At 56.3% G+C, this 18,774-nt stretch overlaps 3 protein-coding genes across 3 annotated transcripts; 2 read left to right on the top strand and 1 right to left on the bottom strand.

Moving 5' to 3' along the window:
- Positions 1-745: 745 nt before the first annotated feature.
- On the top strand, positions 746-3,382 carry COCSUDRAFT_40728 (hypothetical protein; the record flags this gene model as incomplete). The annotated part of the gene is made up of 6 exons (XM_005649987.1): positions 746-1,481; positions 1,660-1,826; positions 1,966-2,060; positions 2,180-2,333; positions 2,456-2,569; positions 2,732-3,382. The coding sequence occupies 6 exons, from the start codon at positions 746-748 to the stop codon at positions 3,380-3,382; spliced, it is 1,917 nt and encodes a 638-aa protein (XP_005650044.1).
- Positions 3,383-4,749: 1,367 nt separating this feature from the next.
- On the top strand, positions 4,750-6,734 carry COCSUDRAFT_13206 (phosphoribosylformylglycinamidine cyclo-ligase; the record flags this gene model as incomplete). Its single annotated transcript, XM_005649986.1, has 7 exons — positions 4,750-5,038; positions 5,197-5,393; positions 5,510-5,569; positions 5,684-5,866; positions 6,009-6,134; positions 6,273-6,404; positions 6,573-6,734. 7 exons carry the CDS (start codon positions 4,750-4,752, stop codon positions 6,732-6,734), a joined length of 1,149 nt encoding a protein of 382 aa, XP_005650043.1.
- Positions 6,735-7,661: 927 nt separating this feature from the next.
- COCSUDRAFT_61711 (hypothetical protein) lies at positions 7,662-18,386 on the bottom strand (the record flags this gene model as incomplete). The annotated part of the gene is made up of 27 exons (XM_005649985.1): positions 7,662-7,942; positions 8,128-8,269; positions 8,567-8,719; positions 9,051-9,343; positions 9,784-10,099; positions 10,300-10,426; positions 10,594-10,757; positions 10,924-11,030; positions 11,142-11,276; positions 11,474-11,632; positions 11,830-12,055; positions 12,295-12,570; positions 12,867-13,040; positions 13,168-13,264; positions 13,482-13,672; positions 13,916-14,065; positions 14,327-14,583; positions 14,711-14,903; positions 15,075-15,332; positions 15,715-15,950; positions 16,102-16,266; positions 16,492-16,735; positions 16,908-17,033; positions 17,172-17,378; positions 17,510-17,623; positions 17,739-18,002; positions 18,285-18,386. 27 exons carry the CDS (start codon positions 18,384-18,386, stop codon positions 7,662-7,664), a joined length of 5,157 nt encoding a protein of 1,718 aa, XP_005650042.1.
- Positions 18,387-18,774: the final 388 nt, after the last annotated feature.

Here is an 18,774-nt window from a genome sequence, read left to right as displayed (position 1 = left end):
CAGCTGCTTGTCGCTGCCCATCGTCGCCGGGGCACGTGACAATTCAAGGTAGAGCCGAATCGTAAGGCTACGCGTGTGACCAGCTACGCGTGGAACCTATCTTGGCTCCAGGTCTGGGGTGCAGCAGTTTTTCTGGAGCGCTTTCTGCCAAAAATTGCTGGACTGTTGCTGTGTTTCAGTCATCCCTCGCATGACTGGCTTCATTGCCTTGTATGGTACGTAAATCCTGCTCTGGAAGGGCCTTCACCTGATTTGCGCGGGGTCTCTTCCTGTTGACTTGCCACCTGGGACCTTGCAGAGGAGGATCGCCCCAGACAGCCCGCGCCTGCCACCTGACAGCGGATCATCTCTGCACTGATCGCGGCTTTGCAGATCGTGGGCTTGACGCCCGGGCGTTCGGGTGTGGGGCCTTCGCCTGGCCGCCTGAGGGTCCCTTTCTCAACAACGGGCATCGAAGGAAGACTGGAGTTCTGAGCCGCGGATGGAGGGTCCAAACCAGCCAGACGTTGCATCTGATCTTGGAGTGCCTCCTCAATCAACAGCGTTCCAGCATGCCGCGTCACAAGCTCTGTACAATAGCTCTCAGTCGATGTTCAGCCACAGCCCCGTCCCTGGGCAGGCATTACAGCAGTCAGCTCTCGATGTTCCCTACGAGAACATGGCTGCCCAAGGATTGCCAGAATCAGCTCATTCCTATTATGAGAGCCTGAACAGCCAGGCACAGCAGCAGCCTGTCTCCCAGAGCATGTACAGCCTGCAGCATGTCCAACAGCAGCAGCAGCAACAGCAGCAGCAGCAGCAGCAGCTGCTGGCGCCTTTCGAGTCCATGACTCTGCAGGGAACATCTTCGCAGGGGCAGGAGGTCTTCGACAGCCTGACAGGCCATGTCCAGGGAGCCTTTGCAGCGCAGGGCATGGCTGGCCAGCCCGTGCAGCAGGGCATCCTGGAGGGGATCGCCAGGCAGCAGCGTGTGGCGAGCTACAACAACCTGCTTGCACAGGCCCAGGCCCAGGCGCATGCTCAGGCTCAGGCTCAGGTGGATCATGAGCAGCGGCTGTTAGATGGCTATGCGGCTGAGAGCGCACAGCGAGCCCATGCTGCTGCAGGGTTGATGAACAGCCTACACGCGGCCCCGCAGCATCTCGGGATGGACTCTGCTTCCGCGCAGCACAATGCAGCGCTGCTCGCCAGCCTGCACGACGTGGCACAGCACCGGGCCACACCTGGGTTGGACACCTCAGGCCAGCATGGGGTGCTGACAAACGGGCTGCAGCAGCGCGGCAGCATCAGCCTGGAGAGCCTGGCGTCGCAGCACTCTGGCCAGGGGAGCATGCTGGGGGCGATCCCGCACCCTGTGCCCGTGCGCATGCCCAGCGGCGTGTCAGCCAATGGCTCCATGGCCGCCCTCAGCGAGCTCAGCGAGCAGCAGGAGCCCTCCCTGGTCAACCAGGAGCCGCTGCTTGACGCTGCCCGTGCCACAGGTGGGGACCACATGCATCTACCCCCCCCCCCCCCCCCCCCCCCCAATTTCAATCTATGTCACGCCAGGCCTTATGTCAAAGATGATCAATCCCCTCAGGACCTTTGTGCTGTGGACGTCGATAAAGCCTTGCAGAGGCTGTGCGGGAGTGGGCTGATTCCATGTGATTGTGGTGGCAGGGTTCATGAAGCCGCCGTCGCTCCCCCAGCACCTGGGCCCTGCGGACGTGTGCAGCCCGCCCTTCAGCCCTCCCAAGAGCGCGGTCTTGACGGCTCAGCGCTCTATTGATGCGGCCGGCCTCTCCCTGTCGAAGTCCCACACTCCCGAGTCGGAGGGTGTCGTTTCGGTAAGCGACTCACCCCCCTGCTGCGCCAGCTGTGTCCTCTGCATTCTGGCTGCCAGCATCACAAGTCCTTTGTTTGTCTTGAATATTGCACTGCAGTGTTCTTTCATTCATGTGTCTGAGTGCATGGGTGTGATTACAGAGCGCCACAGCGGAGAAAATGCGGCGGGAGGTGGCGCGACTGGCACAGGAGACGGAGCGCTTAGAGAAAGAGGTGTCCCGACAGAAAGCGCTCAGGTACAACATCCTCACCGACCTCCACTTTCCTCCCGTTCGTCAGAATACTGCTGTTTGGTGAAAAGGGGGACTCTGAGTCGGCAGTGTGCACATGCTGAGGGGTGAGTGTCATGCGCCAGGGAGGGGGAGCGTGTAGAGTTTGCTGAGGCCAAGGAGCGCTTGAAGGCCAGCTGGGCTGTGGACCGGGACGACTTCGCGCGCGTGAAGGAACAGCTCAAGAAGAAGAACGCCGAGCACCACGTCCAGAACGGGCGCCTCAGCCAGTCCCTCAAGGTAGGTGTGAGAAAGATTGCTTGATGTGCATGGCTGGATGTTCTCTTGGCGCCAATGTCGTGTTGCCGTGAATGTGCTGCTCCCGGGACATGGTGACTTATGTTGGTGTTGTGGTCTTGCAGGAGTCTGAAGCGAGCTGCCGGATGCTGCGAGAGTTGTGCCTGCGCAGCGGCGTGCTGGTTCCGCCGGAGCTGATGCAGAGCAGCTCCTCGCTTGCCAACAGTGTCTCGTTGCAGGTGGGTTGTTGCACCTGCACCTTGTGCTGCCTCACTATGGTGGACGGAGTTTTTTCAATCAGATGCAAGTTTTATTATTTGAGTACTCTTCAAAGCACCTTGTCTCAGCTTTTTCGATTTTTCTCTAAGCACACCACTTACTGACCCCGCTTTGACCTGCAGACCTCGCTGTCCACGGAGGTTGCCGCTGTGACATCCAAGGCCATGGAAGCAGTCAACGAGTCCCCACCAACGAGCTCGCCGCTGCCCCCACTGCCGCCCTCGGCCAGCCAGCTCTCTGCAACGGCGCCCCCACAAGCGGCGGCGCCGGCCGCCGCCACCCCGGAGGTGCCGGCCCCCGCGCCGGCAGTGCCCGCTGTAGTTACCGGCCTGCCCGTGCCTGCGGTGGCTGTCGTGTCGGCTGCCCCTCCGGCCGCGACCACCGCCGCGGCAACGGCGATGGCGGCTGCCGTGATGCAGCAGCTGGAGAGTGTCACGACTGCGGTCAACAGCACCGCGGAGGCCGGCGCGCCGGCCGAGCGCGGCGAGCGCTCCACGGAGCAGAACGTGACCGCGGCTACCGCCGCGGCCAACGCCGCTGCCGCGCTCGGCCAGCTGGCGGCAGCCCTGGCCGGCCAGGCTCCCCCGGAGCTGCCTGCGGCCGTTGTTGTGCCACCCGTCCTGGCCACCCCTGCTGTGCAGCCGGAGCCTGCCAAGGCTGCTGCGACGCCTGCGGCGGAGGCTGGGGTGACGTCTTCGGAGGAGGGCTCTGGAGAGATATCAGCGCCCAGCACAGTTGATAGCAGCACTGAGGCAAGCAAGGACCAGGAGTGAGGATGGACGCTGATATTTTGGTGTACATAGCCGGATGTCGAAATGTGCCTGTCTTAAGAGATCAAGCGCAACAGAGCGATGATGTGCCGTTCGTGGAGAGCTGGTGTATGTTGGATTTTGGGGATATACCTGTCGAGAGGGGAAGGCTTGTCGCGTGACAAGGAGCAGTTGGGACAGTCTATAGAGCGCTTAACTTTGCATAGGGAACAATAGTAGGACTGGCAATCTGGTGCGCAAGGGGCTGGGAATATACCTGGGGGAGCCTAGAAATGTTCTTGGTGTCTGGCGTGCTGCCTGCCACTGCAAGTCCATCTGTGTATGTTGCATTCTGCAGTCCTTGGCTTGATGCAATCTGGGTGCCGGCATTAAATGGTCTATTAGGGCTGGCATCTGCTTTTGATCACCCACAGGCTGGGTGATGCTAGTGGGCCGTTGCGTGCCTGGCATTCCCTGATGACGTCAGCCATCCGTCTACTTGTTTCTTGGAGACCTCTGTATGACGTCCCTGCTGCAATAACATTCCGCCAGCACGGGATAGGTGTTGCTTGCATCCAAATGTGAAGGAATTGGGGTTTCAGGACGCTAGGGCATTATCAGTGTGTTGCAGGGTATTGCTTCTTGGGAGTGGTGTGGAAGATAATCAGGTGGTGGGCATCCGTGCGCTCATGAGGATCATCCAGCATAAGGTGCTCATAAGGACAGATCTGTCCGGATTGCCACAACATATGAGTACTATTTATTCTGTGAATGCCATCTATGACTGTAACATCCATATTCATAAGGCCCGAAGACTCTCTGGAATGCCAACGGTTATTTTGACGGCCTTGCCATTGAATGCATGCACTGGCACCAGCGATAGATATCCTCAGTAGTGCATGGAGTCTTAGTTGCCCCCCGGGGTGAAGCCTTTGCACAGACTACGCAAGTTTCCTGATTTGAGCTCCGGCAGATCACAGAACCAAGCCAAAGGCAGTACTGATCAGCCAGCAGTCATGACGGCCGCTGGAGCGCTCCATATCATATGGTTTGCCATGATGGTTTGTCAGTGTTGCATGGGTCATGTTGCACATGTGGCCCAACATGGGGTCATGGGGTGGCCAGTGGCATGGCAAGCCTGGAAGTCTTTCGCAAAGCAGCACACGGGTTTCTTGCAGTTTGCACAATGGGAGGTGATCACCTCATGAGGGGATGGCGTTCGTAGGCGTTCCTGACGCACGTCAAGAAAAAATATGAAAAATATTGTTGAGGACAAGGCTCTTCTCGAAACAGTACCGCAGATGCTATCCTTTGGACAGGCATGAGAGGCAAATATATGTGAACGAGCTATTGTCCCGAAGACTGTGCAGCAGCCGTCTGACCACTAACTGATGGCGTCGTTACTTTTCCCTTTGTCTTCTGGAATCTTTGTGAGTAGGCCTGATCATACGAGCACCAGAATATCATCACCATGCTCTACATCATCTAGGTTCCCAGCGGTGTCTGTGCTACATAAACAAGTCGCTACAAGACGTCTGCGGCTTTGCTGCCCAGCTGCACAAAGTGAACAGCTCAGCTACAGGACTGCAGGCGTGGACATTGATGCAGGAAATGAGCTTGTAAGAAGAATACAGAAGTTGAACCCTCAAATAGGGGGTTTTAGCGGCTTTGTACCCTTCGGTAAGTTGTCGATGTGTCTCAGTTGACGTCGAAATATTATGGATATTTTGGTGTGTGCAACACCCCTTCTCTGATGTAAACTAGCTTGAAGATGTTATGAAAATGTGAGATCATGCTGAGAGTGGTCGATGGCCTCATTAAGATATATTGTGATGCAGGGGACTCCTACTTGGTTGCTGGCACCGATGGTGTGGGGACGAAGTTGAAGCTTGCCTTTGACTTGCATAAACATGACACGATTGGCATTGACCTGGTGGCAATGAGCGTCAATGACATCATCACCTCCGGTGCAAAGCCTCTGTTCTTCCTGGACTACTATGCCACTGGAAAGCTGGATGTTGACGTTGCCGAGGCGGTGGGTTTCTCCTTCTGTATAAAATAAATGACACCTAATTAAAATGCCACAAATATTTGAACATTTATCTCTCTGTGATCCTAACACGTAACACAACTGTTTTCATCGGCCAACAGGTTGTCAAGGGCATCGTGGAAGGCTGCAAGCAGAGCGACTGCACACTGCTTGGTGGTGAGGTATGGGCTCTGCACAGTGCTCCTCATAGAGTGCCTGCCTCTGTAATCCTGAGTCTCCGTCAAGGATTTTAAAACTCATTGCGGGCATTCAGAATCGAGCTTGTGTTGGTGCAGACAGCAGAGATGCCAGGCTTCTACTCTCCAGGGGAGTATGACGTGGCAGGATTTGCAGTTGGGGCTGTCAAGAAGGAGGCGGTCATCGATGGCAGCTGCATCCAGGAGGGAGATGTCCTGCTGGGCTTTGCATCCAGCGGCGTCCACTCAAACGGCTTCTCCCTCGTGCGCAAAATCCTGGAGGTGATTTTGCAACTGGAGCACTCTTCTCTGCAATTCAGCCCCTTTTATGATCAGATCTGGCTCACAAGCAGTAGAGCAGGACCTGGGTACTCACTCTGGGGCAGTATTCTACACAGCATGATGTGGTTCATCGTATGTGCAGGTGTCCAACACTGACCTTGGAGATCAGACGCCCTGGGGCAGTGGCACATTTGGAGATGCTCTGTTGGCGCCCACAATCATCTACGTACAACGGTTGCTTTCCCTGATAGATATCGCAGATGTCAAGGTGAGCCTGGTGACGCTCATGTGGGCCTGTGGGTCTTTCAGTGGATATGCTGATGAGTACAGCCTGTAGGGACACAAGCTTGTGACAACGGGGTTGTGTCAGACTATAAGGAAAGATTTTTGAAGTCATTGTGCGTAGGGTGTGGTGCACATCACTGGTGGAGGGTTCCCTGAGAACATCCCGCGAGTGGTGCCAAAGGACAAGGACCTGGGATTCAGGATAGAGAGGGCTTCATGGGAGATCCCCCCGCTGTTCCAATGGCTGCAATCAGTGCGTCCTGGCCTATTCTTGCAAGTCCTTCTTCAAAATGCTGTTGCATCACTCGAGCAATGCCATAATAACCGCCCCATTTGCAGCTACTTTTCCTTGCAATGGCTCTGAAAATGCTCATGAGTTCTGCTTCAGTAGAGGCTGAATTGCCAACTGCGGCTGCTGCAGGCTGGCAACGTTGCGGAGTCGGAGATGTTCCGTACCTTCAACATGGGCGTGGGCATGCTGCTCATAGTTGACAAGGAAAGCGTCAGTGCTGCGCTCAAGCACGACCCCGAAGCATTTGTCATGGGGGAAGTGGTGGCAGGGCGGGGCGTCAACATTGTCTAGATGACCCTTTTGCGCTTCATTTTGTTTTCCTTGCATGCTGCAGTGGGCAGAATCATGCCAACTGCTATAAAAATGACAGACCTCATTTGGGATTCAAGGCTGTGAGACCTGTTCATTGGTGATTTGATCAACATCTGTTTAAATGCATGACTGTACATCACCTTCACCCAGCGCTGAAAATATGAGGTTGCCCATTATAGTACAAAGGTGCCTTGCAAGCACCTGATATTGACCTCTGCAGACCAAAAATATGCAGGGCTAATCACATAATCAGGCATCTATAGAGCAGGCGTAATGCAAAAAATGCAACGTCTCCGCAGAGCACATGCATGCAATTCGACCAACAAATTCTGCAGTTCTGTGCTGTCAAAAACACCTGTGATTCAAAGCATGCCTGATGTCCTTGTCTCCTGCCAAAGAAGTCAACAATTAGACAGCCTGCCACTGTCTGGCCTTCCTGGTGGTATCAGTGCCTGCTAACGTCAGCACTGTGTGCAACCTGCAGATACCAACTCCCTGCCAAGAAGGATACAACCCTAGTCATCTCACCCACCGAAAGATCACCGCTCTGTGGTCCACCAAAACACTGTATAATGTCCTCGAAAATTGACGCAAGATACAAATAATCTAGCACGAGTCCTTGCAGGCCACGGCTGACAGATGCTGTCAGCATTGAGCAGCAGCATCAATTCCTAGACGCGCCTGCACTGTCCTGAAGGGTGCATGCAAATTGTCCCTGCAGCTAAGTGTGTGTCATTTCAGAGCTCACGGAGCACAGCATGACTGCCCCTTTCAGCCGTTTGCGCCCCCTGCTCTTCCTCTCCAGCATTTGCTGCAAAGGGCAGGTGCATCTCCCTGCTGGCACATGGCCTGCTGTCGCCGCCCCTCAGCTGCAGCTGACGAGGCTGCTGCAGATTAACAACTACGTCATCCTCCCCCAATGTGGCCGATGCCGCCACCGAGGTGGCCCATGCCGCCGCCATGCAAGGAGCTGCCGGAGAGGCCGCTGCCGCCGCCGTAGCCGCCGCCCATGCCGCCGCCATGGAGGCTGCTGTCAAAGCCGCCGCTGCCCGGCCCGCCGGGGCTCTGCAGCAGGCCCGTCCGGCGCAGGTCGCGGCGCAGGAAGTCAAAGGACTTGCCGCCCTCCAGGCTCTTGGGCACCGGCACCTCGCTGTACATTTCCTGCAACAGCACAGCGCCACACAAGCCTCAGCCACATCCCCATGACATTGTCTTCAGGTTCCTGGCAGCTGGAATCGCTACCAGCGGGCAGAGCAGACCCTCCCTGAAGGTCTTCAAGTCGCATCAATGTGCAGCAGGTCTCTTAACTTCTATACAGGCGATAAATGTCATCAAAGACAGCAGTAAAATGCAAGGAAGCAATCCAGAGCACATGAGAAGAGCCGCGCCTTTTCGTCCATGAGGTTTTGGATGTCGTCGAGGGAGAAGGGTATGGAGGAGTCGTCGTCCAGCAGGAAGCTGTGGCTGGCCGCCGTGTTGTTGTCCACCATCAGCTGCTTCATCCGCCCCAACACCTGGCCCCGCCAAATACTTGCTCAGCCATACGGCCCATCTGCTATGTACAGGTTGCAGGGACACTGAGAGCATCTTCCAGGTACCATTAGACACAATTCCCTGGCTTGCGGGTGGTGGTATGGTTGCAGAGCAACGTGCCCAAAATTGATTGGGTCTTGCTTAAATCTGGGGTCCATCAAGGGGTAGGACAGGTGGCAGCCTTTACCTGCAGCTTGTCTGCAGATGCACCTTGCCACCTGGCAGGAAACAAGTGAAATAAAAAAATACTGGGGAGCGTAGGAGAGAAGAGACTGCACCTCGTGCGAGACGGTTTCAGTGTTGTAGCGGTCGTCCCAGTACATGGTCGAGATGCGGTAGAGCTGCTGCACGCTGAGCACGGGGCACAGGTCGTTCGTGATCTCCTCCAGCGACTTCTTGTGCTTCTGGTGGATCACCAGGAACGTCACCGCCTGCACGCACCCACCACAGCCCTCAATATTAATTTGTTCTCTGCTGACAAGAGCCCCCACACAGCCAGCACGGTGCACTGCCAACAGCATGCGACTCTTCGGTACCATGCAGCAGCTCTCTCATGGGTCGCTCAGCTGAGCATGCAGACAATGCAGTCGGGTTTGCACCCAGTCGAGCTGATGCCCTGCTACATTCTGGCAGAAAAGGTGATTGGCAGGGTATGACATGGCAGAACCTATCATTTTGTGCAAAGTCTTAGAGCCCAGCAGGTAAGATCTTGTGTTCCCAGGCCCCGCATACAGCAGCTGCCTGACAAGCAGAGGTGCTGACCTGGCGGATGTAGCGAAGCTCGTCCCAGGACTCGCCGACCCAGTCCTTGCCGGCGGAGTGGATCCAGTTCTCCACCTCGGCCAGGCCCGTCTTCACATACTCGCCGTTGCTGAAGGAGCAGCACTCGCGGCGCAGCAGTAGCTGGTTGAAAAGCTGCACGTTGACAAAGGAGAAGAGCTGCTGGAAGAGCTTGCGCACCAGGAAGGCCGGCACGTGCGCCTCCTTCAGCTGTGTCAAAAGTGTGTCCAGCACGCCCAGGATGTTGCCCCAGTGCGGGCTCAGCATCTGGCTGCCTGCAGCCACCGGGAACAGCCGCGCTCACTGGGATGAAAGATAAGCTCAAGGTTCATCAGTGCACAGGTTGCAAGGAGTGTGTGGCGTTCAACAGCATAATACTGAGGTTGGTAAATCATGACAGAGCATTGGCAAACTGTGCAATGAAGATAAATTTCAGGACAGAAGGCAGAGCAACAGTTGGGGAACAGAATGGTTCTGAAAAGAACTGAAAAGACTGAACAGTATGCAGAAAGCGGAACAGCCAAAAAAAGGCCGAGACAGCACAGAAAAAAATCGCAAAAATTCTGCTGTACAAAGGCACAGAAATCAGAAATTAGAACTTCAAGAGAGGATGACTGAACTGTGCCAGATGCATGCACACAATGACGAAAACGCACATGACCCCTTACACACGGACAGGACAACATCCAATGATTGACGGGACTGTTGGGAGCACGGAGGAAAGGAGGGGACACGGGGGGGCCCCAGGGGGAGGCGAGGAAGGAGCGGGGGGCCCCAGGGCGGGGGGGAGGGGTGGCCAGGGGGTTGCCGGCAGTGGCGGCCGCACCGGGGGACCCGGCAGAATCTGCCAGCTGCTGCGGGGGGGCTGCCCCCCTGCGCGAGCGCGTGGTGACGGCGCGCGGCGCGTGGATGCAGGCGGCCAGCTGTGGCGTAATCTCCTTCTTGACATTGTCGCGCAGCATGGGGAAGATTTTCTGCACAAACGCGTCCAGCTGCTGCTTGAACAGCAGCGCCGGGTACTTGGCCTCCACCTGCGCTCCAATGTTCCTTCCATCACTCATGAAGCACAGCAGCGCTTCAGAGTTGCAATTTCCAGCTTGAAATTTTCAGGTGCTATTACTTCACATCATGCACAACAACTGCTCAATGCCGCTCAACTATTAAGCATGCACAAGGTGCAGAGGGTGTCATATATCGTGAACTGGGCAGAAGATCCGGCCGACAAACGCACTTGTCGGAAGTTTCCGGCGCCGCCGCCGTGGATGGAGGCCTCGCCCATGGGGGAGGAGCTGGGGGAGTGGCCCGTCCGGCTGAAGAACGACGTGAACGAGCCCGCCTTGCTGCCAAAGAAGCCCGTCCTGCACCAAACATCCATATTTTATCATGGCCGCACACATGTCTTTTCCGACCATTTCTCAATCCCAAGTTGGCGCTATCTGAACTGAGCGACAGCCTGCTGGTATCCCTGTACAAGCCACGATGGATGCACATCGTGTTCGTGTTCGTTGTGGGAACCGGGGCTGACCGTGAGGTGGGGGAGCGGAGTCGGGCGTTGTAGGCGCCACCCGAGGCGGGCTTGATGTTGCGCTGGAGGAGGTAGAGCAGGGTGACCGTGTTGGACAGCCAGTAGGAGAGGCAGGCGTTGTTGTCCTGCTGCCGCTCGATCTGGCCGCCCATGGCATTGATGATCTGCTCGCACGCAGCCACATGAACAGTTTCATCATCAACACAAGGGGTTGACTTTCCATGTCGCGCGAATTTCTCCTCGTGCAGCAGGGCATGGGCCGACACATCAAAGAAATTGCCAGGTGGCAGCGGCTGTTCTACGAGGAAACAGGGACAAGCAGGGGCTCACCTTGTCGAACAAGACGGTGCGATCGGCCTGGAAGGTCTTCCATTGCAAGCACGATCTGAAGATCACCAGGGCCGCGGTGGGCCGCCCATTGTGGAAGCCCAAGTTCTCTGCAGCACCCACATTAAACTTCACCAAGCTTCGTCGGTCGCCCACAAGTTCACCACACAGAAAATTGGCACCAAAAGAGACCTACACAAGCGGCATAAGGCAGGCCGCACCTGTTATACAGGACAGGAGCTTCTCCTGGTCCGCGCTGCGCTGCTCCCGCAGCAGCTGCTGCTGCTTGCTCTGCAACTCGCGCTGCCGCCGCTCCACCTCATTGAGGTGCGCCACATCCCCATTCTCCAACGAGCCTGCCGACACAAACCTCCTTGAGCAAATTCTTTGCCAGACCAGCACACACAGTCACAGAACAGAGAAGCAACGGCACAAGGAATGGCGAGACCTTGGACCACGACAGTGAGGTTTCTTGCAAAAAAGGGCATGAATACCGGCATTACAGATATCACATAATACGAAGAATTGAGATATCCATTATTGAGCGGGGCACCTGTGGGGCGGGGGCCAAGGGGTGCGCCCATGGTGGGGGGCGTGCGCATGCTGGAGGGCAACCCGGGGGGCGTCGTGCCATTGGAGTCGGGGATGCCCGGCAGCGGCCGGCCCGGCGAGGCCGGCATGCCCATGTACTTGCGCGCCCGCTCCAGCATCCCTGCATCACACGCACAATCCAATGCATGACCCACCTGAAGATGTGCTGTGTGCGTTGCTGTGGCCATTTGACATTTACTCTCGAAGATGAAGTGGTGCACATGATCTCGCTTACTACACATGCAAGTACATTCAGAAATGCAGATCAGAGACAACACGTTACAGGCTGAGATATAAAGTCATCATGGGAGCGCTGACCGGGCTCTGCGCCGCCGGGGAAGGCGGGCGGAGTGGCGAGGGATTGGGAGGGGGAGGCGGAGCCGAGGGGCTGGGGGGCCCCCTGGAGCACGCCGTTGTCCAGATCCTCCTGCAGCTTGTTCAGCTTCTCGGCAGCCAGCAGTGCCTCCTCGCGCGCGGCGTCGCGCTGCTTGATTGCGTTGCTCAGCCGGTTCATCAGGTCGTCCTTCACGTTCGCAGACTTGGCCTGCGCACAGGGCCAACCACACTTGATCATATTGCTTGCCAAATCGCACTGTGCGGCAGCTACACATCGGTGGGCAGCAAGAGATTTATCTGACTCAGCCCAGATGAGCATCCTGTCCTCCCCGGAAGCTAAAGGATGGATTCCGCCCGGGATACACCCTCCAAGGCATCTCAAGTTGTAGAAGCTGGGGGTCAGCGCAGGTACACAGGTACACAGCGAGCGAACATGTCGGCGCGCACCTCGATGTCGTGCTTCTGCTTCTCGAAGGCAGCGGTGCGCTGCTGCGCCTGGATCTTCTCGGCCGTGAGCTGCGCGCGCACGGCGTCCGTGGCGGTGCGCGCCTGCGCCAGGGCCACGCGCAGCTCGTTCAGCTCCCGCTCGGCCGCCGCGCGCGCCTCCGCCTCGGCCGCCGTCTCCTGCGCCAGCCCAGCGCGCAGCGCGGCCAACTCCGCATCCTTGTCTGCCCGCACCGCGTCTGCGCGTGCCTCGGCATTCTCCCTTGCTGCCTTCTCCTCCTGCGGTCGCACCGTCACCTCAGCATGTTACACTTACAGTGTAAGCTTATAAGCTGTTTCAGGTTCTTCAGACTCGGAATCTGGTGCTGGATTCTGGTTTGTTGACTGCCTTGCATTTCAACGCTGTCTCATGGCATGTGGGGCACTCATTGAGAGGTACAGCAACTGATAGGTATCTTTGACTTCGTTCTACCAGCAGGGCTGCCGCGCTTCTCTTGCTGTGGTGCAGCCAGAAGCAGAGGTAGAAGGGCTTCGCCAGGCGCAGATGGTTGGAGGGTGTATGTCGGGTGGCGCACCTTGTAGAGCTGCTTGAGCTCGTTGCGCTGGTTCTGCACGGTCTCCAGGATGGCCTGCATCTCCTTGAGCCGGTGCTCCAGTGCCTGCTTGTCCTGCAGCAGCTTCCCTGACTCGCGCGCCTCCGCGCGCCTCTTCCGCAGCTCCTTCTTTGCCAGCTTGCTCCGCCACCGCGTCTGCATGCGAGTGAACACAACAATCTTGAGTACGTGACTATCTTGCAATGGAAATCCTTGCCACATTACTCTTGTTTCCGTTTCAATCTGGAAATGGAGCTTTCCAGGAGATGGACTCTATGCACACCTGAAGAGCGACGACTCCTTTGCGGGTGCGGAGGAAGCTCTTGCGGGCGGTGTAGCCACGCCAGGCGGCTTGCAACCGCAGCGCTGCCTTCTGCTGCCTGCACCACGCCACACAGCCACGCATCAGACACTCCCAGCGGTGGCAACACAATACTCAGGTATGGCAGCAGGCCGGGAATCTGTATGGTGTCTGCTAGCCTCTCAACACACGTTGACCATCCGCTGGGGACACATCACATTGACATGCAAGTAGCTGCGCAGCGTGAGCTCCAGCAACTGAACAAGTCGTTGGGCCTTGGTAAGGAATGCACGCACTTGAGGTCTGCGGCCACGGTGCGGGCGGTGTGGCCGCGGTAGGCTGCCTGGATGAGCAGCACGGCAGCGCGTGTGCGCAGGTAGCTGCTGCGCGCCACATGCATGCGTGCGGCCGCCTGGATCTTCGTGGCCGCTGCCAACTGCCGCAGCCGCCGCGCCTCGGCCCGCGCCAAAAACCCGCGCACCCCCGCCTGTGCACATGGAATCATTGTCAATTCCTCGCTGGAAAAACGCAGCTGACCATTTATTATTACCGCCTCTTTTAGTCTTAAACCGTCAAGATATGGCAACATCCAGATATTTTCCACGTCGCAAGTCTGGCTGCCATGAAAGCACGCCCGTAAATAAGCAAGGTACACCAGTTTGCGGCAGAACATAGACAGCCACAGTGAGTGGAAATGGGGCAGATGGGAGGAAGGGGGGAGCTGTGGCACCTGGAGGGTGATGGCGGCCTGGCGCTGGCGGCGGTACTTGGATCGGGCGACGAATCCGCGAGCGTGACGCTGCAGGATGATGGCGCTACGGTTGAGCAGCTCTGTGCGGATCTTGTCCAGCTCCGCCATCTGCCCTGCCCGCAGGAAGATCTGCCGCACAACCCCCATACCATCAGCTTTCCACAAGCAGCAGCTTGGACACTTGTCAAACACCATAACACCTCTCCTGCAAGGTTTCCATAGCCAGAGGAAGAGCACCCTCCATCACCAAAGGGCATCAAGTGCAGTGCCACACCCGAGCATTCCAGTACAGGTGGTGGACAGAAGTTAGCCAGAGTTATGAGCACAATCTTCAGGAAACTGCAACAAATGAGGCTGTAACGCAAAGAGATGGCAAAATCCAGCGCGCACCTTGGTCTTGCCGATCTGGAAGCCCTGGAGCTTGGCCTTCTGGCAGGCGGCCTTGGCGAGCGCGCTGTCGTCCAGGTCGTCGCGGGACAGCAGCTCGGGGACCAGGTTCCAGAAATGGTCCACAAAGTCCTCAAAGGGGAACTTGGTGGGGAAGCCCGCGCAGGAAATACGAACCGCCTCCAGCACTCCCCCGCACCGCAGCTGCTGTAGCACGTTCGAGTTCTCAAAGTCCATCGGCCTGCACACCGTCAAACCACCTGGTCAGCATCCCTTCGCTTTGACAAGGGCAGCTACAGGTATGTCAACATGGAAAAAGTTTCCCAACAGGAAATTTACTTGACCAGACACCCCTTGACGATTAAAATGGAGCAGGAGTGGAGATACAAAGCAGCCTGAGAAAGCTTGCGTTGAGTGCATGAGAAAGGTGATGGAGGTGGGCGCGCCTGTTGAAGCTGTTGGGCTTGATGCAGCGGATGTAGTGGGGCTCCATCTTGTGCAGCGCCTCCATCAGGTCATGCAGCTGGCGCTTGAAGCGGCTTCCCACCGACGAAAATTTGTACCCCTGCCCCACCTTGCTCTGCACCCCCCACATGCAGAATAATCATCAGTCGCAGCTTGTAATCTCACCACACCCCATACTCCAGCACATGAGCACCATCCTTCTTGCCCTGCCATTAATATGTCTCCTACCTCCAGTACAACTTGACTGCCCTGTAAAGGTGTGGCAGAATGGGGTGGGTTTGCGCACCGCATTGCCATTGGCCTCAGCCTCAGGAGGGAACAGCAGCTGGACGAAGCCTTGGGAGGAGGCCTGCAGCAGGTTCTGGTGCTCCGCCACCACAAAGTCGCGGTTCTTGGGCAGGAAGTAGTCGGTCTTGTAGGTGACGGGGCCGGCGTAGTGCTCGATGGAGAACCCCGTCTGGCTCAGCTTGGGCTTGCTGAAGCGCGCAGAGCCGCTCACCTCCGGCGATGCATACAGCCGGTTGGCCAGGTCTGCATATGTGGCCTGCACAATGAACACCAAAACTGATAAGCAAAATCTTCACCCATGCCACTGAGACGCGCACCCCGCCCATGGGAACTGCACTGCATGAAATGCATGTGGCAGCACATTGAACCGCCATCAACCCACTGTTGCACTGTGTGCAAACAGTGCATTCTTGCACCAGGCATGATTGCTGATGCGGGCGCCAGCCCATGACTGCCATACAGGTGTGGGCATTACAATCCAAATTCTGCCCCTGTGCATGAGTCAGGCTAGTTTTCTCCACATCCCTGCCCACGCATCCTGTCCTAGGGTGCCTTACCTAAATGTCATCTGGTTACTTATGGCCAGAGAATTACGAAAAGTTTGAATTGGTGGAGCCTTTGGGGGGTGGTATGCTCACCCTGGGGAAGCGGCAGGTTTCATCGAGGAGGTCGAGGATGCCCAGGGGCTTTTTCTCAATGAGGTCCAGCACGTCCTGGTTGTCCACAAAGGTGATGTAGGACCAGTCGATGGCCTCGCGCTCATACTCGGCCTGCTCCATCTTGAATACGTGCTGGTTGAAGTGCTGCTGCAGCTTCTCGTTCGCAAGGTTGATGCAGAACTGCTCAAAATCGTTCTCCTTGAAGCACTCAAAGCCTGAAATAAACAACACGGCATGTTTGAGTCCCTGCTTCTGGGTATTTTTCCATGTCCTCCATAACACCACTCTCCAGGTATTGCCAAAAAATGCATGCACAAGGGTATAGAGAACTCATGAAAGAGCTGGGAAAGAGATGTGGGTGCGCACCGTAGATATCCAGCACACCAACCATTGACACGGCGTTGGGGTCCTGGCCAATGGAGGTGTTGATCTTAGCAACCAGCCAGTCGAACAAGCGCGAGTAGATGGTCTTTGCCAGGGAATCGCGGTTGTCTGTGGCAGCCTTCCGATCGATGGGGCTCACAATCGGGCCTGGCAGAACAGGCACACATCCCTCAAGAATTGCTCCTGAAATATTCTCCCCAGTTCCATTCTAATCAAGCGACCCCACAATGTTCTCCATACTGCAGAGCAATATTACATACCGTACAAGATAAAAAGTAGAAAAAAACGAAAAATTGGTATTACCAACTCGATAGGCAGGAATGGTAGCAATTGTGGCATGTTGAAATGCAGTGCTACACGAGAAGGCCGCACCGTCCGTGGTGTGCCGTGTGCGCGTTGTGAGGGCATGGGCAAGCCCATCAGCGCCCACACCGAGCAGCTTCGCGGCAGCTTCCAAGTGTTGCTGGGGAGCACCCGGCGCCACCTTGGACGAGTCCTGCTCAGCTCCGTCCACAAAAGAGACATTCCCCAGGTGCAGCACAGCTGCCACTGTCTGGCACACTGCCAGCTGCTCCTCCTCTGGGATGCCCACCAGTGACATGGCCCGCCTTGTCCGCTGCACAGCACACCCATCCAACATAAATTCACCAGGTTCAAACAAGCTGCACAACCTAAGAGCGAAGATGGCACAATCAAGAAGCTTGAAAGGCTCATCGTATTGTCGTCCCATTCAGCAGATGGCAACGCGTCCCCCCTGATTCTCAGCACTGTCGCTTGGGAGTGTGTACCTTGTACTCCTCTGCGCTGTTGACGTCCTTGAGCTGGAAGCAGGAGGACTGGTTCAGGTAGTGGAAGTCCTTGGCCTGCCCCAGCTGCCAAGCCTGCCTCTCGCTGCTGCTCGCACCATCGCACAGCTGCACGCACCCGTGCACCCGTCAATTCCTTGCAGCTGTCATGGCAGCACTTCAAAACGCCAGGTCCCCTTGTCTGAGCTGGGCGACAAAGTCGCCATTGCTCAGTAAATACCGGCCATGTTGGGCATACAGTCACACCTGGTAGAAGATGTGGTAGTTGCGCTCCGGATCTGTCAGCTGCACCACTCTGGAGCGCTCCAGGAGGTAGGTGCGCACGGCCGCGCCGCTGATGCGCCCGGCCTTGTTAAACTGGATCTCCACAAACTTTCCGAAGCGCGACGAGTTGTCGTTCCGCACCGTCTTGGCATTTCCGAATGCCTCCAGCAGAGGGTTGGACTCCAGCACCTGCACTTCCCAGATTTACAATGAGATAGGATATCAAATGCTGTGGGTTCAGGTTCTCATGGAGCGTTAGGATAGTGGTACATGATGGAAGCATATTGTCATCCAGAGTGTCAGCCAGGTGAGAGGGAGACCTGCTGCTCCACGCTCTCCCCATCGCTGAGCACACCTCCATTGCCAATCCAGGCCAGGTACTGCATGATGAGCTTCGCAGTCTCTGTCTTTCCAGCACCACTCTCTCCGCTCACCTGTGCAAGGTCAGTACAAGGTAAGGTGTCTCGCTTCCCAGACTAAGTCAAGATCCGTGCCCTTGACAAACAGGCCACATAAGCCCATGAAAGTGCGATCGTGGGATACACTCACCAGAATGGATTGGCTCTTGGCCTCAGAGCGCATTTGTCTGTATGCCGCATCTGCGATGGCGTAGACATGGGGCGACAGCTCCCCCAAATCACGGCCTCGATACTGCTCCATCATGTGGGGGCCATACAAATGTGGCAACCGAGCAAATGGGTTGACTGCAATCAGAATTGACCCTGTGTAGGTGTAGATAGCATCCAGGACATATCGACACTTCAAGTTCCACAATACGCCTGGCTCGTTGAGATAGGACAGAGTCGTCATGTCCTGCAGACAACCACATTATTGTCAGATCCATTGGGCTCCTTAGGAGAGTATTTATAGAGGACAAGACTGCTCAAGGATACAAGACTCCCCAGCCTGACGAAGCAGATTTCCCAGTGGATGATGCATGTCAAGCATGCAATCACCTCGACAAATGGAAAATAACTAATATCTGCTCGACTTGCATTTGTCGAAGCTCACCTCAACACCCATACGAGACATAGGATTTTGGAGGGGGCAGTCTTCTGGTTTGTAGAGACCAACTGCCCCTTTTTCCGTGCGGACTTTGAGCTTCTTGTCCTCCATTCTTTGCACTTCTCCTTTAATCCAGCCAGCCTGGGAGTCATTGACCCAGACCAGCGTCCCTGCTGTATGGTGGTCGCCCATCTTGTCAAGGTCCTAACGGTGACTACCGACTTGCAAAAAGTAGATGTGCTGTTCACATCTTGCCCGGCAGATCAATGTGGTAGGAAATCTGCTGCCATGCCAGATTTCAATAGCCCTGTCCAAGGAGGGACTCAGCAAGCAAGCAACGCCAAACAGTGGGGAAGGCACTTGTCTCTTCTGAGTCAGGAGGAAGAAATGCTGAGAGCCTGCTCGATACTACGACAGCACAGAAAACTAACTTCCTCTCAAAGAGTTTTCGAAACCTGTCTTCAAATTGCGGAAGAGCAGAAGGCCTGCACCTCTGCCCTGCCTATTAGGGTTCACAAGCCCTGCATTCTAGACCCTCCTAAAGGGAACGCATAGGAAACATTTTGAAAGACAGAAGACA

The sequence above is a fragment of the Coccomyxa subellipsoidea genome, assembly GCF_000258705.1.
Source record: "Coccomyxa subellipsoidea C-169, whole genome shotgun sequence".
Lineage (NCBI taxonomy): Eukaryota > Viridiplantae > Chlorophyta > Trebouxiophyceae > Coccomyxaceae > Coccomyxa > Coccomyxa subellipsoidea.
Note: the sequence above shows the minus strand (reverse complement) of the source record. Positions and strands in the feature narration are given on the sequence as shown.